The 16,208-nt window shown below is 39.8% G+C and overlaps 1 protein-coding gene across 3 annotated transcripts in view; it reads right to left on the bottom strand.

The window, feature by feature from the left end:
- LOC117466535 (partitioning defective 3 homolog B-like) overlaps window positions 1–16,208 on the bottom strand; it is a 291,025-nt gene that overhangs the window by 121,036 nt on the left and 153,781 nt on the right. For all 3 annotated transcript variants that reach the window (XM_034109836.2, XM_034109835.2, XM_034109837.2), the window contains exons 18-19: window positions 7,940–8,158; window positions 4,293–4,521 (exon numbers count right to left, since the gene is read on the bottom strand). In XM_034109836.2, coding sequence (XP_033965727.1) covers window positions 4,293–4,521; window positions 7,940–8,158 — 448 coding nt within the window. The remainder of the gene's footprint in view (window positions 1–4,292; window positions 4,522–7,939; window positions 8,159–16,208) is intronic.

The following is a 16,208-nucleotide window of genomic DNA, read 5'->3' on the forward strand; positions in this document are numbered from 1 at the left end:
TCGCCAAAACCCAATGGGATGTTCCATTGGAAAATCAGATCTTCGACAAACACACGTTTATGATACATAGATGCGCATCACCACCAGTAAGATAAGGCCACTAATGTTCGATATGACGCCGTTTTGTAGTCTCATTTAGCCACATATTAGCTATCACATTTTCTTTGACATACAAGCTTTGGACTAGTGAGGTATTTACTGACGTTTGTTAGGTCGTAGAACCAACAAATAATGGAACACGCGAACAACATTACTTTGAGGTAAAAGAAGCTGAAGTGGAAATGCCAACTAATTTGCAGGTGTTTGGAGTCCTTCCTGCAACGCTCTATTATACCAATATGTGGCCTTGTAGCTCATGCATAGACATAGAAAGAAAACATATAGCGTGTCAAATGTGTGAACTAACCAATGATACACATTAACATGTATTACTGTAGAACCAGACAACTTGGAGTAAGGTTGAGTATCCCATACCACCTCTCCTCTGGACCATTAGGCCAATCAAATCTGGCCTTGGATGAATATGACAAATCAGCAGCGCGGCCCAGATCGAACTGTACTGCATAGCAGCAATTTTCATTCTCAGTCTACCTTCATTACATGCAATCAAAGGCAGATGGGGAGCTGGAGGGAGAGGAACACATTGGAATGATGCAAAGATTACGGGGGTTGGGGGTGTGAAGAGAGAGGTTATAGAAATATGTCTGGAAAGAGGGGGAGGAGAGGATTATCACTGGGCTCCAATCAGGGCCCTCTTATGGTGATGAGAGTTGGGTGTAGAGGAAAGGTCTAAAATATCCTTTGGTCTATGATATGGTTTCTTTAGGCACTTAAGGTACGATGTGATGGGGGAATTAGTGGTTAGATGGAAGGGTGGATGGAAGGATAGGTGCATCGATCTTTAGATTCAACTGGAGATATTCTGGGTGTGATGCGTAGGTTGTCCAGACCATAATAACATGTGGCGGATAGGCGGAGGAGGGATGGAGGAACATGGAAAGAAGGGCATGGGCATAACCTTTACTAAAGCACTTAAAACATTGCTACAATGGTAAGACTGACAGATCATAGAGTGAATGAGGACCGGAGAACATTTAGATGTGTCATGTGTTGCCTTGGAGCTGTAGAGGAAAATGCAATAGAAGAAAAATGTAAGTGTAGAGGAAATGATGGAGAAGCTGAGGTGTGTAATCGGTGCATTTATAGGAATTCATCACATTGTGCAACCAATTATCCATTTGCTCCACTATGTAGCTTGAATATTTGTCAATAACACCACAGTGTGTAAAAGTCAAAATTCAAAGCAGAGCAGCATACATATGTATTTGTGTTTGACTGCCATGAGCACATTTCTCAATTTAAAAAAACAAGATGGCTTTAGTTTCTGCACAAGACATTAGAAAGCAATTATTAAGGTTATAGGAGTTACCAACTATATCCAGGTAAATTAAGTATAACAAGTGGTGACATAACATATTATACTGGACATTCAGCATTTATCATTTATTTTCAACTTTAAGGGTTTTATCTAAAAATACCAAAATGCAGATTTCCTCCGTAACATTTTAAAGTTATGCCTGAAAACAATATTTCTGTTTGTCAAAAAAATTACAATTACTCGAAAATCGTGCCAAATAGAACGTCAGACGGCATTGACAGCTTAGTTTTTACGGACCTCCGAATAAATGGGGGATTGATGTCCGGCTTACCCTTAAACTGTGATTTCTGAATTAGATTGATTATTTTACCGTCCTTTTTTCTGTAGAGGAAGTAAGGAAACCGTAACTCTGGATTTATGTGTTGTTTGATGTGCAACACTGTTTATGACTCAGCAGTAAGACATGAAGAAACTTAAGTTCCGCTTTGTTCCAATGCATTATTTTCGCAAGAAAGTGGGCAGGGCCATCATTTTGTCCGGAAGTGACGTACAGTAACCCTGTATTTTAACAATTGTCAATGTATTGTAAATCAATAGGAATGTTGAACCTATAATACATAATTCCAAATGTTAAAGTACTTGTTGTGAATAGCAGTGCGTGATTATAAATATGTAAGAGCTATATAAAGCCTTATAAATGCATTAAGATTTCCTATTAATGTGTTTCTGACACATTACAGATGAGGCCTTCATTTTGTAAGTCTTACAGAATATAATGTTGTGTTTGCGTTCTTATAGATTTCCATTTCTTATTCATTTGCTTTCCAAAAACTCTAATACATATTTTTTATGAACACAAACAACTGGTTTGAAATTGTATTGAATTAATTCAAAAGGGACAGTTTATCTAAATTATAAAAAATATATATTTATATTTTCACACTTGATGGGTAAAAATGCAGAGGGAACAGGATAACATTTGGGATTATCGAAACATGGGAAGATACAAAATTAATAGAATAATGCTTTACTGAAAATAACAACAGAACTTAGTATGGATGCTTTCACAACTTGAAATGCTATACTACGTTTTTATAATCACTGGTGGAAATCAGTTCTTAATTAAATATAGTGTTAGAGAATTATTAAGATGTGGGTGAACTGACCCTTTATCAAAGTCAGATTACCAGGGGCTTTCTTCCATGTTGCAAGGTCTTGAAGAATTGCATCTTCAAGACTAAATATATGATATTTATAATCTTAAAATATCCTAATGGCAATGTCATGTTTTTTTTTCTTTCATACAGAGCTGCATATTGTGTAACGACAGGTTGACGTAGCTTTCACCTTGGGAATGGAGGGAGGAAGCTAAGCAGGTAGGTACTGCGCTGTATGGCATTAAAGTAAAACTACTAATAAAATATGTGGGTAAAGAAGGGAAGAACACAATGTACAGTTTACACCACAAACCTCTTTTAAACTAGCCTACACTGAAATGTTCTCTTTATATATAGATCTGAATTGACGTGATTATTGAACATGTTTAGGTATGAAGGGTCATTTATGAACTCATGTGCTTTTAACACCATAAAAGGAATATTTCTGCTTTGCAGAAGTTCTTTATGACTGAATCCTATGGGTATGAGAGAGAAAGCACGCTGAAGTGAGAATTAGCAAAACAACGTGAAAAGGTTAACAAAAAGGTGGAGACCTCAAAGAAAATAGCACTGAGCTTAATAAATCAAGTGAACTATGTGCAAATTGGTCTAAATCTGCTAAAAATGTTGCTTTAAGTAACGTGCAATTTTGAGATATAATTACTGTGATAGTCGGACTTTGAATCTGGAAGTGTTTTTCTGTAATGTGGTTCACACAGCATGCTTTTGTACAGTAAGTGTATTTGGAACAGCTGCAGCTCCAATTTTTAGATAAAATTGCGTGTTATTCCTAAGATGTTTATCTATGTAATAGTCATGTGAAATCCCATTTCAGAAACAGCCACGGTGAAACCCCCACCCCAGATTGTAGGTAGCAATTAAGGTAGAAAGTACAAAGTGTTCGTTGAACACTCATTCAGGCTGTGTCCACGTTAATGTCCCATTCACACTGGAAGATATGGTGTTAAAGTTAATCACATGAAATAGTTCTGAAGGATTACTTCCAGCGCCTCTGAAGGAAATTGGGGCACTGCTCTTATGAGGGGTCTTTGTGTGCATGTTAGAGAGGGAAAAAGACCCCAGTGTTCATGTTTAAAGGGTGACTTTTGTCTGATATAGTGTGAATGCATTACTGTGCACAGATCGTGCGAAGGCAGGTGCTCCTATTGACACAATGACGTTGTTGGGATGACGGATCATGTGATTTGTTGATATGAAATAAAGGTTGTTGTTGTTGTAATCACAGTGTGACAGTGCACACTGTGGCCTCATGTTAAGAGGACATTGAGTTGTGCGTTACTGTAGACATCATTAACTTACATCATTTCATTGTTTTTATTTATCAGGGGGACATTAGGTTGTGTGGCAGTTGCTCCATTGAAGAATTAAATAAATAAAATATATAAATAATGTAACAAATTGAATCAAAACATGTATACAAACCTAGGAAGTTAAAGTAAGAATGTGCAATACAAAATAAACACAACATTTGAAAGAACACAACATATGTAGTTTTATGACCCAAACAATGGTTGTTTATCAACAAAAATGATCATTTTGAGCTTACAAAACGACCCTCAAACACACACTACCAGTAGAAAACATTATTCCTGTAGCGGCCATTCTACACATGGCACAGGTACATAGAAACACACAAATATACATGTGACCACAAACACATGATTTAATCTCAGTTCCTGCTTTCTCCCTCACACACATGCACACACTCACGAAGGCACACACACAGAGTGTCTTACCTCAGAAGGCCAAAGCCTATTTTCTTGCTCTTCTTCTCCGTCTCCTCGGGCTCCTCTGCTTTCTTCTTCTCTTTCTCCTTTCCCTTCCCCTTGTTCTTGTCTTTCTTCTTTGTTTTGGGTTTCTTTTTCTTGTCTTTCTTGCCTTTATCCTCTGTCCCCTCCCCCGTTCCCTGGCGGGATGAACTACTTGCAGGAGTGTCCCGGCCTGAACTGGGCTCAGAACCATCATCTGGAGGGAGGAGAAGAAGAAGAAGAAGAAGAAGAAGAGAAATGTCAGGTTTAGAAGGAGTGGAGGGGAGAAAAGAGTGTTTTAAGAAGTAGTTGCAGTAGTTTAAAAATAAATAATAATTGCATTGGGCTGTTTCATTGGATTTAGATCAGTTAGTTAATGCTTTCAAAAGAGTCTGAAATGGTCAATACAAACATCTGTGTATTTGGGGCTTGAGATTAAACTAAAGTAATAAAGTGTGTGTGAAATGGGATTATCAATGGGATGTTTTATTAAAGTGCTTAACCTAGTGAAAGATTCTTCATTGAAATCCCCATTAAAACTCATGTAAGCAGACCAAATCAACCTTTATTTATTTGTGTCCTGTTTGCCAGTTTAAAGGGGCCCTTTTATGCTGTTTGGGTTTTCCCTTTCCTGTAGTGTGCTGTATTGGTTTGTGTGCATGTTAATGGTCTGCAAAGGCTAACATCCCAGAGCTCCATCAAGAGGGAGCTTCTCTGCCTACAAACAAAAACAAACAGCAATATAAATGAACAGCCGTAATACAAAGAGCTGTACACTTTCTCCACTCAGAATCTCCGTGGCAGCTTTATTAACCCTACAGTGAATTCATATAATTAACTCTTAGAAAGAGGACAAGCTAAATGTTCAAAGTATTAGCTGTGACGCCTCATTACGTCTTTGACTAACTAAGGGCCTGGCCTTGAATTACAATCATCACGCACGCGCACACACACAAACGTCCAATTGTATAATATAACCAAAACAAATTAGCGACTTAATTTGAGATTTTACTTTGTGTGGATGTTCACTTCAGACTCAATTACAAAGGCTGTCTAGCAACCGGATGTAATTAGGTGGGTTTGTGTGTGTGTGTGTGTGTGTGTGTGTGTGTGTGTGTGTGTGTGTGTGTGTGTGTGTGTGTGTGTGTGTGTGTGTGTGTGTGTGTGTGTGTGTGTGTGTGTGTGTGTGTGTGTGTGTGTGTGTGCCTATAACAAATGTTGTTATGTGTACAATAGTGAACTGTTTACATATGTACCACATTACAGAATGAGAAAACTCTTCAATAACAAACACACATGAACATATACATCTGTTTTACAAATTGAGTGCTGACCACAGGTTTCTGTACATCAGATACACAACGTGGCTCAGTTAGGGTTAACATTGGACATAGTAATTGCACTTCCGAAGTCGAGAAAGACTATTTAACATTAACTTTCAAGTTAGTCGCCATGGCAAACCGGCATCAGCTGGTTGCTGAAACCGAAAGCATCTATGGTCACCGTATATTTAATTAAGATACAATGCAGTCAGTAGTCCGGCTTCATTAGGCTTATTTAACATACAAGACAGTAAATTCAGTCACCAAACAAAATGATTTGTATGTTGTGTTTTAAATACTTGATACAAAATAAATGAATATTCGGTATCAGTTAACGTGTCCACCCCTTAAGTTCTGCTCCACAACATGAAAGGGGTGCAGACGTTGTCCTTTTATCCGCAGATTACATATCCCATGTTAAACAGCAATATTTAAATATCACTAATTCAACACATATTAGAATATGCATTTTGGAGTGCATATTTTACCGTCTCTAAAAATGGGTTGCTTTCAAGATTGTTGCCAATATCTCAAAATCATTGCCAGTGGCAGTCTGGAGGGACTTGACAGTGTTTCACTCTGGGGTTATTTAACAATTACACACATTGTCTGGGAACACACACACACACACACACACACACACACACACACACACACACACACACACACACACACACACACACACACACACACACACACACACACACACACACACACACACACACACACACACACACACACACACACACACACACACACACACACACACACACACACACACACACACACACACACACACACACACACACACACACACACACACACACACACACACACACACACACACACACACACACACACACACACACACACACACACACACTAATGAAGAGGTGACATTGTGGCACCTCAGGTGTTGAAGACAGCTCTGATCGGGACTAGACCCAGCAACCCTTCAGTCCCCAAGTCAGACTGAGCTGCTGCCGCCCTATTTCTATTTCATGGCACAATAATGTAACACGTGTGCAGTTGGCGTAGACAGAGGAGAATGACAGAAACAACGGTTTGGCGCTATAATCCTACGCCAGCTGACATGAGACATCAAGACCAATGACTCAAAGCCTCTGCTCAATACTCCTCCTGACAACGACATTCACAGGAGACTGTGAAACACGTTGGCATTAGCCCACATAATACTGCAGCTCTCCATGAATCCTGATTAATTATTCACTTCCAACAATGTTAGCAACGTTTTCCTCTGGATCAGATCGGTAAAACTGATGCTGAAGAGCATTTGTCATTGAAGCAAAGACACGATTAAAGCACGTCTTAAAGTAAGAGTGCACAAATGTAAAGACAAACAAGAGCCATATGTTCAGACTCACGGTTCTCTGTCAATTAACTACAGCTCTCAAAGTGTTGCACATTGAGAAGGACGGTGACAGATGCGCGCTGCGTGTGCGTGCTGTTGACATGCCCTATTAGTCCCATCCTGTGTGAGCGTGGTGATCTGAAACAGCCCGACTCATTACTCTAGTGGTGACTGATAAGAGCTCGCTGCTAATAACACAGCTGGGAATTGAACTGCATCAAAAAAGAGAGAAAGTAGACACCATTTGGCTACCGGATAATATTTAAAGCTACTATCTCGGGTCTGAATTGAATCATATATTGTAAGGCAATGCTGATGCTTGGCTTCACATGTGTTGACACTTTGAAGTATATTCTTCTGGTAATGGCCCAGTCTCACTCAAGTTCTGGGTTTTGGGTTTTTGTCAACTATTTAGAATTGATGTAGAAGAAGCTCCAATTTTAATTTGATTATAAGATGTTCAGTTTAACTATGAAATAATCATCCATTGTAAGTATTATTGTTGATTTAATAGTTTGTGCATATAGGTTTTCTGCTGAAACCTGCACAAGGATGACATGTAGCCAATGATAGTCCACATGTCCCACGCCACATTTATTATATGAATGTTGACTTGAAAAAGAGTATTAAAGACGTAAGATTCTCTAAGTCTTCAGACACATACTCTTGGCTGAGTTTTAATGATGTCTCTTATAGTGTTGATCAACAATACAATCTTATAAATCTTATAAATATCAAGTATACGTGTGGTCCACAGTTGAGTATTCTTTGTGTCTAACTTAAAAAAGCTATCACTTAGCATAAAAAACAAATGTTTCCTTCACCTTCTCTGTGTTTTTGTATGTTGATAGAATGTTCAGACGGACTGCTTACATACAGCACAAGAGGTAAAGCTTAACTTTACCCCAACTTAATGCCCGGACACTATCTTCATCCCTTACCATCATCATCGTCCTCCGCTGGCCCATCGTAGGATTTATCGATAGCTGCTCGGAAGCTCTCGTTGCAGCCTCTTCCTCTGACCATATTTGGGCGAGGCCGGTGGAAGGGGAGGAGCTCGTTTTTCCTGTTAACCTCGGACATGGCGGTCTGGAGACTCTCCAAGGAGCTGGACTTCTTTAAGCCCAGGGTGGGGCCGAGTTCCACAGGAGATGATGGAGCTGGGGGGATACAGAGAGGGAAAATAAGATTAGAAAAAGTTCCCAACAGGACATAAGATACGTTACTGCCAGCTTAATTTGATTATTTTGGAGTATAGGTATGGTTTTGACAACTCAGTTGAGAACCAGCATGTCCAAAAATATATATATATATATTGCCAGAGCTGAAATGTATTATCAATAGTTTATGAAAACAAGATGGCCAATGGTTTCAATATAATTATATTAAAATGTCTACAACTATGTCACATGGTACCTTAAGCTTAAGGCAAGTAATATTTAAGACTTTAACACGTGGAATGCCACTCGGAATGTAATTCAAGAGTAGTTTTACACAACCCTTTTCCATCTTATGTATCTGTAAGACAGTAATGAGGCAAGCCATTTGGTGAATTAATGCTATATCTGTATTAGAGTTTACCAATTTATATATATATTTTTTTATAATACCAATTAAAGCCTTAATTTTGTATTCATGATTTCAATAAACTGTAAGACTTTTCAAGGATATATAGGACTGTTGTCTTTCTGCTTTAAAAAACACAGCCACAATCAAAAAACAAACAGCATAATAAGCATGTACACGGTAAAAAGTGTCCAATGTTGACCAGTTCTGATGAAACAGGTTTACCTAGCTGTGCCCTGCTCTGATTGGTTTAAAAAAGGCTGTGAAGACGCTGGCTCGGAGCCAGAATGACCATAACACTGGAGCACTCTGGAGAGCAGAGCCAGGATAAAAAACAAACGGTGATGCAGTTAACTTTGCTGTTGTTGAGTTTGTGATGGATGTGAGGTCTGCTTCACTTTAACTGGTTCTCCATCCATCATCACAAGTATACCATGAGAGATATTACTGAGGGAGGGAGGGATCCAGCAGGAAGGATGATGAAGAGCGATGGGCGAGAAGACAGAGAGGTGAATGAGGTGTCCAAGGGAGTCAGGAGAAGATTAGACATGTTGTGAAGCTTCAGAGTTTTAGAAATATGTGAGGTCCACAAGTGTTGTAAACAAACTGCAGTACGCTAACTGTAAGGACAAAAGGCTATATTTAAAATTAATTATTTTGTATGTATTTTTTTTTTTAGATTCTTAGTTGCTTTTATAGCCAATAGTGTATTATAAATACACATTCATTTAACTGCATCTAAGTAGATATACATTTTCTAATGTTATGTAGACATTTTACTTGATTTCATTTATTTGCCTCCATTGTCGTAACTGCGGAAATTGGTTTTGTAGCCTTTGATATGTGATGCCGATGCAGCGCTACAATGTTCAAAACGGTTTTTTAATGCTTATATTTGGGCTATGAGAGCTATCAGTATGAGTATTTTATTTTGTCTTTTGTGTTATTTTCAAAGGTTATAAACCTAAACATTTTGAGAATGCAACCGTCTATTTTAAAGTGCAGAGCTGTTTTAAAGGAATGAAATAAAGACGAGGAAAGGAATTGAGCTGTGTGATGTGTCCTCTGTTTTCTTCTAGCTTTCTAAGTTCTGGCAGACATTGAGAAAGTGACAGGGACCTCAAAGAACTTGACACAAACTATCTAACAATTAATGCAATCATGCTGCAGAAACGCGGCCAAAGCTAATGACCCGCTGAGTGGTGAAGTCCAGCCTCAAGCCCACTGTGAGGACTGCAGGCTGTACAACACAAGAGTGGAAGGAGGTAATCCAATTGGGTTTGTCACTGTGTGCCACCTGAAACAGGAAAGACACTGATGGTGGGAAAGGTGTGGGGGGAGAAGGGACTGGAAGGAGCAATGACAGGCAGAGAGCAAATGAAGTTTCCTCAGGGGAATACCGCGGAGGCAGAGAGGGAGACAGAGAAAAATGGGGAAGAAGGGAGGAAAGCTGGGCTTGCTGCCAGCTCAAAATACTGGTAATCCCTACACACTCTCTCTCTCTCTCTCTCTCTCTCTCTCTCTCTCTCTCTCTCACACACCACACACACACAAACACACTTTGGATTCCTCGCTGGCCTTGGCTTGTCGATATGATGCCACTGTGATTCATGATAGCTAAACCTGCATCACTTTAGCTAATGATTCCCTATATACACACAACTCCTGTGAGTGTGTGAGTGTGTTTTTCTGAAAGCAGAGGATATGGGAGGGCTGTGACTTCCACATCTATTTAAACAACCATTAACCAAGCGCACACACACAAAGTAATAATGTTCAAAGAATGTATGCACATGCATAATGTAAGTCGGATGCTAGGACAGGAGATGGACAGGGGCCATGTGTGACAATCCCTGCCATAAACTCATTATATTCAGAAGTAGTAAACATCACACAGGCGCAATGTGATTATTCTATATTGACCCAACCCATATGTTAAAGGAATGTACTCAAGAATATATTTGAGGTATTTGACTTTTATTTGAGTATTTCCAATTTAAGCTACTCCTAGGCAACTGCATATCAGAAGGACATATGTTTGTTTTACTTAATGTTTTCAGCCTACTAATTGAGGATTCACAATAAACAATGTGTGTTACAAGTAGACAGCATGATGCAGAACTATACTATCATACAGTCAACATGCCAATGCGTCCTTGGGCAAGACACTTCACCCTAATTTGCTCCTGTGGGTATTGTCCAAAGTTTTCAATGTATTGTCTAAAATATGTAATATGTAAATCGCTATAAGCACTTGGAAAAGCACAACAATTAATACAATGGATTACTATTATTATTATTGTTAACATTAATCTACTCAGTACTGTTTGAAGACAGTATCTCACAAAGGCTCATTTTTAGGTTGATATTTGTATTTAGTTCCTCTACTGTGACATGTATCCATGCTTTAATGTTCAAACAGGTCTTGATTTGTGTCATACTGCCTGTGCTGCAGCACCTCTTTTCAACATACTGGTTTTGAATGACAGTACAACGTTGAAACAATAGCAAAAAATGTCTTAACTTGTAGTTGCAAACCTAAAGTGAATGATGGAAACTTTCTGTATGCTTAACGATTTAGAAAGGAATTCACTTGTGTTTGAGAACACAACAACTTTCCTCCCACTGCATGTCAAAGGTTAAGGCTATTTCAAATCAAATGCCTTGTACTTGTTCTTCCGTACTGTAGTAAACTCTCATGAGTTTTCAACTTTCAAAAGAGCATTTGAGATATTTTCTGATATCTATCAAAAATTAAGAAAAGCAGGGATTCTTAAGCATTTTCTTTGATGTCAAAGGGTATGATAGGAAGCATCTGCTTGTGTTGTGTCAATTGATAAATGACTTCCAGATGCTAACACTCGCATGCGCCATTAGAAAACTATAGTAAACACGTCATGAAATCCTTTGCCAGGGAGCACAGCAGGGTCTTTATCTCAATTCAAACATTATTTTGTAAGCATACATACCATTATGTCAAAAACAAACAGTCTATTCAAGAGGCTAAGAGTGGCGTGTATTCTTAAGAATAGATAATCCCCCGTTTGGAAACTCTGAGGACCGTGGATTAGGGCTGCCAGTAACATTTCAACCAAGGCCACCAAAAAACTCATTAATTGTCCAGGACATTTTGATGTATTATTCTCTTTTATTTCACACTAATGAGAAACGCTTGAAGCCAACATGTTTGCAGTTGCCAACAACATTCTCAAAACACAGGCGCCTTCAAACTTAAACCAGCTTCTGACGATTTCACTTACAATGAATTCATAATCCCGCACGCTTAGGCTGAAAAGACGTGCCTCATTTTGTAGACATTAGCGTTCAGCCACGCATCTTTTTCTGTACATGTAATACATTCCATATGCGTGTGATGTTCCTCGTTTGAATTCAGTGTACGTAGGCAGGGTCAGAGTGCGTTTCCCACTGGGGAGCTACAACGTTTGAGGGCAATTGCAGTCAGTTTTAGAAGTCTAACACATAAGAGCATGTGGTATGTACACAGGAGAGCCGGGTAGTAGGGAAGAAATACATAGTATTATAACTAGCTTAGTGGTGTTGGGCTGGGTTATCAGGGGATGGCAGTGCGCGCACACACACACACACACACACACACACACACACACACACACACACACACACACACACACACACACACACACACACACACACACACACACACACACACACACACACACACACACACACACACACACACACACACACACACACACACACACACACACACACACACACACACACACACACACACACACACACACACACACACACACACACACACACACACACACACAAAGTATTTTGCTGTGAGTAGCAGGATTTGTGTCATAAATGTAATTACTGCTGTCCAACTGTAAGATGATAGAATTAAGCTGCTTTTAAAGAGATAGAGGGAGGGGGGTGACAAGAAAGACACGAGTGGTTTGAGATGAGTGGGGGGGTTGCGAGAGAACAATAACAGTGATCGTGAGAGGATGCTATAGAACAACAAAACAAATATATTGAGCGAGTGAAAGGGAGAGGATGGGAGTGACAACTAGAGAAAGAGAGGGGGAGAGGGACAAGGGGGGAGATACTTAAGTGAGAAATAAAAAATTAAAACAAAACACAAAGAGAGAGAGAAATGCCAAGCTATCCCAAGGCTATGTTGTTGGCAGGAAGGCAATGGGCTACTTTGAAAGTCAAAATTACACCAAGGAGCGGCTTTGGCAGCAGGCTGCGGCAGCAGAGCCAGCAGATTCAACAACAGCAGCAACTTCCAGCACACCAAGGCACATTTAGAAGCTCTCATAAGGAGACGCAACTTCCTTGTTGCTTTATTCTTCTAGATTGTACACACCCATGCTTCTCAATTATGTTCAGCAAGGGGAAAATCGGACATTGCTTCTTGTACCGTCAATGGACGTTCCACCGTAAAATAAAATCCGCAGTTTCAGAAAAACGCAACATGAGAGCTGGAAAAGGTCAATGTCTAATGGAAACAACATTGTGGAACCATCACATATCCACCTATGCATATGCTATGACCTGGCACAAACGGCCACAACAAAGAGGAGACACACCATATTAACGGTTAATAAAATATGTTTATGTCAGCAAATAATTTAAATTAATTAAGTGCAAAGTGAGTAAAGCATGAGGTGTGAACGTCAGTGGTATCAGTAGTGTAAATGCAGGGTGAGGGTTGCATGGACGTGTATGTGTGAGGGTGTTGAGGTGCACAAAGTAAAGCAACTGAAGTAACAAATAGCATACTCAACAGAACCTGCAGGGGAGAGCAGGGAGGAGCAGAGAGGCAGGGCACCAGACCCAGGTGCCCTGAGTTACTGCAATCAAGGCTGGACACAGCACAGCCACACCCTCTCCGGATGAACCCACAGGGGCATCACACATGTATCACGTCTGTATACGATATTTATTCTAATTCTATCTTACATAGTTGCCTTATTTCATGCATTTTACTTGCTCCATTGTATCAATTGCACTCTTTGTATTGCTCTAATTTCCTTATTTCTTTGTTATTTATGTCTTAAGTATATTGTATGTTGCGCTGTTGGCAGGGTCCCAGACTAAATATTTGTATTTCCCAACTATACACCGTAGCTTTTGTGCACATGACAATAACACCTTTGAATAATGAACCATTCTTTGTATGCATTCTGATTGTTTCACAGCACGCATAGTTAAAAAGAAACATCATAAAAGCGTTGACATGTCTCCTAAATCGTTTTCTTGTGTATGTGATTAGATGCCTTTGGGCCTTCTTCAACATTTGTACATTTATGAGATGGGGAAGTGCTGAACTTGTGAGTGTGTATCTCCTGTAAAATATCCTAGGTTGTGGATGGAGGATCCTTCTTGTAAGCAACAACTCCTAGCATATAATATGTCTGTGTTTCAATTCCCAAGCAGATGAAATTAGGTTTTGCTATCCCATGGGGCTCCATAATAATTGAATGTGCATCATAAAGAGTATGTGACATCATTTTCAGCCTCATGTCATTACTAACTGATTCCCACTGAGTTGAATGCAGGTGCTGCTGCACTGAATAGCAACAACTAAGAAGAAATGCTAACACAAATCTTCCATAACAACATGGAATTTGGACTGATTCTCAACAATGTGCCCTTCCATTGTCTAGACTCTAGGATATCATCATAATCATGCCATGTTCCCAGCAATAATGCACATTTCTCAAGTATTTGTAGCAAACAAAATAAGACGTTGTAAAAAAAGGGACTTTCCGCCAAATTATGCCAAATATGGGCTGCAACAGCTAGCTGAGACTTGATTGTAGATGTGCTTATTAGCTACCAATGTGATGCTAAAGCAGTTAGACCTATGAAGATGGTTAAGAAGAGTAGTTGGTTGACAGTCAATGATGATATAAAGCAGTCAGGTTTCCTGATATCCTAGTCCAGCTGTTACTCAAAAGATGATGTGTACCTTGAACAGCTAAACGACAGACACTGTATGTCACTGAACAAATATATATTTTTAAAAACAGAGACAGGAGTTCAACATTATTTGCAACCATGTTTTCAATACAGAAAAGCTACAGTGTAGTGTCCTGTAGTTGTAGATGTGGCCTAGAGTTACATGGGACAGTATCTATCATGTAAACAAGCAAGCACACACTCTCCAACAAACACACAAAACTCATCCAAAATGAATCCATCAATGAGAATGTAACTGATTAGTCCAGGACAGAGACAAATGGCTTCACTTTCTGTTCTCCCGTTTCCCTCGAGCATCATAGGATATACAGTACAGTACATGTCAGTGATCAGTGTGCGGAGCCTGATTGAGATGAATGGCTGTACCAGCGGGAAAAGACAACCCAGGCCATCTCCTGATTACCGCTCACCTTTATTGGCTTACTGCAGGAGATGGAGAGGGGTCAAAGGGTATTCAATATATAAGAGAGGCAGCCAAGAGTCCGCACAAAGACAAATAAACGTCAATGTGTGCTAAACGCATCAGACAGATACCTTAAACAGAAAAAACACATGCACCAGCAAAATATATTAAAGATCAATCGGGCACAACTTTAGGCAATTTGAAGAGTAATGGTAACAACGATTGGGAAGAAGGGATTGTTTAGTTCAGCTTTTTGACTTTTGCATTGAAGAACATGTTGCGAAGAGCTAACATATAGTATTGATTAGCACACATGCATGCACATGTCCTGGTATATATCTGACAAATTAATCCGTCAATTCACATCAGCCTACCAAGGTAGCTTCAGGTTAAATCCACAACAACATCTGCAACACCAGGAAACAAAGAAAAAGGGAAATAGAAAAAAGGAGGAAAAAAGGAGAGAAAAGATGAAAGAAAATGGAGACAATAACAGAGATGTGGGAGGGGGGGGGTAGAGACAGATGAGGCTCTCTAAAGACGCAGTTTTGGCAGAGTCTTGACAGTGTGTGATTGTCGTAGTCAAAGTCAAAGTTCCACCGGGGAGAGATTCAGACAATGGACTGCACCAGCCTGCCTCAGCATCACACGATCCCCTGACACACATATGCATTTTCAGAGCGATGGTGCTCATTCTAAGCTCCTCAGCCTGTTTGTCAGCCTCTAAGCCTGAATGGCGTTGGCAAGAAAGAAAGAGAGCGAGAGAGCAAGAGAGTGAGAGAGAGATGGCGGTGGGTTGGCGGGAACCACAATAAGGCAATAGAAAGACATTAAAACAAATAACTATAATTTGGTTGTTGATGATTTTTCTAACACCTGTTTGCTTAAATAAACACTTGACTTGGGTGTGTTGATTTGCGCTTGTGCATGGGAGAGTGTAATCAGCGATAGACATATAAGAATAATTCCGGAAAATCTGAAATGTTTTCCTGGCAAAGTTAAAGGTCCCATGTCATGGCCATTTCCACTGATCATAATTCCATTGTTGAGGTATACTAAAATAGATGTATATTGTGCAATTTTCCAAACTCACATTGGTTTCTCAAACAGCATCTCTGTAAAGTACATGCATTCACCGGTATTCACTCTCTGTCCTAAACGGCTTGTTGGAGCTCCGGCACCCGCTCCGGCACCCGCCCCCAGTGTGAGCCCAGTGTGCTCTGATTGGTCGGGACGTTGTGAGGCTCGATGCTCAGTGAGCT

Source organism: Pseudochaenichthys georgianus, chromosome 21 (assembly GCF_902827115.2).
Source record: "Pseudochaenichthys georgianus chromosome 21, fPseGeo1.2, whole genome shotgun sequence".
NCBI classification, from domain to species: domain Eukaryota; kingdom Metazoa; phylum Chordata; class Actinopteri; order Perciformes; family Channichthyidae; genus Pseudochaenichthys; species Pseudochaenichthys georgianus.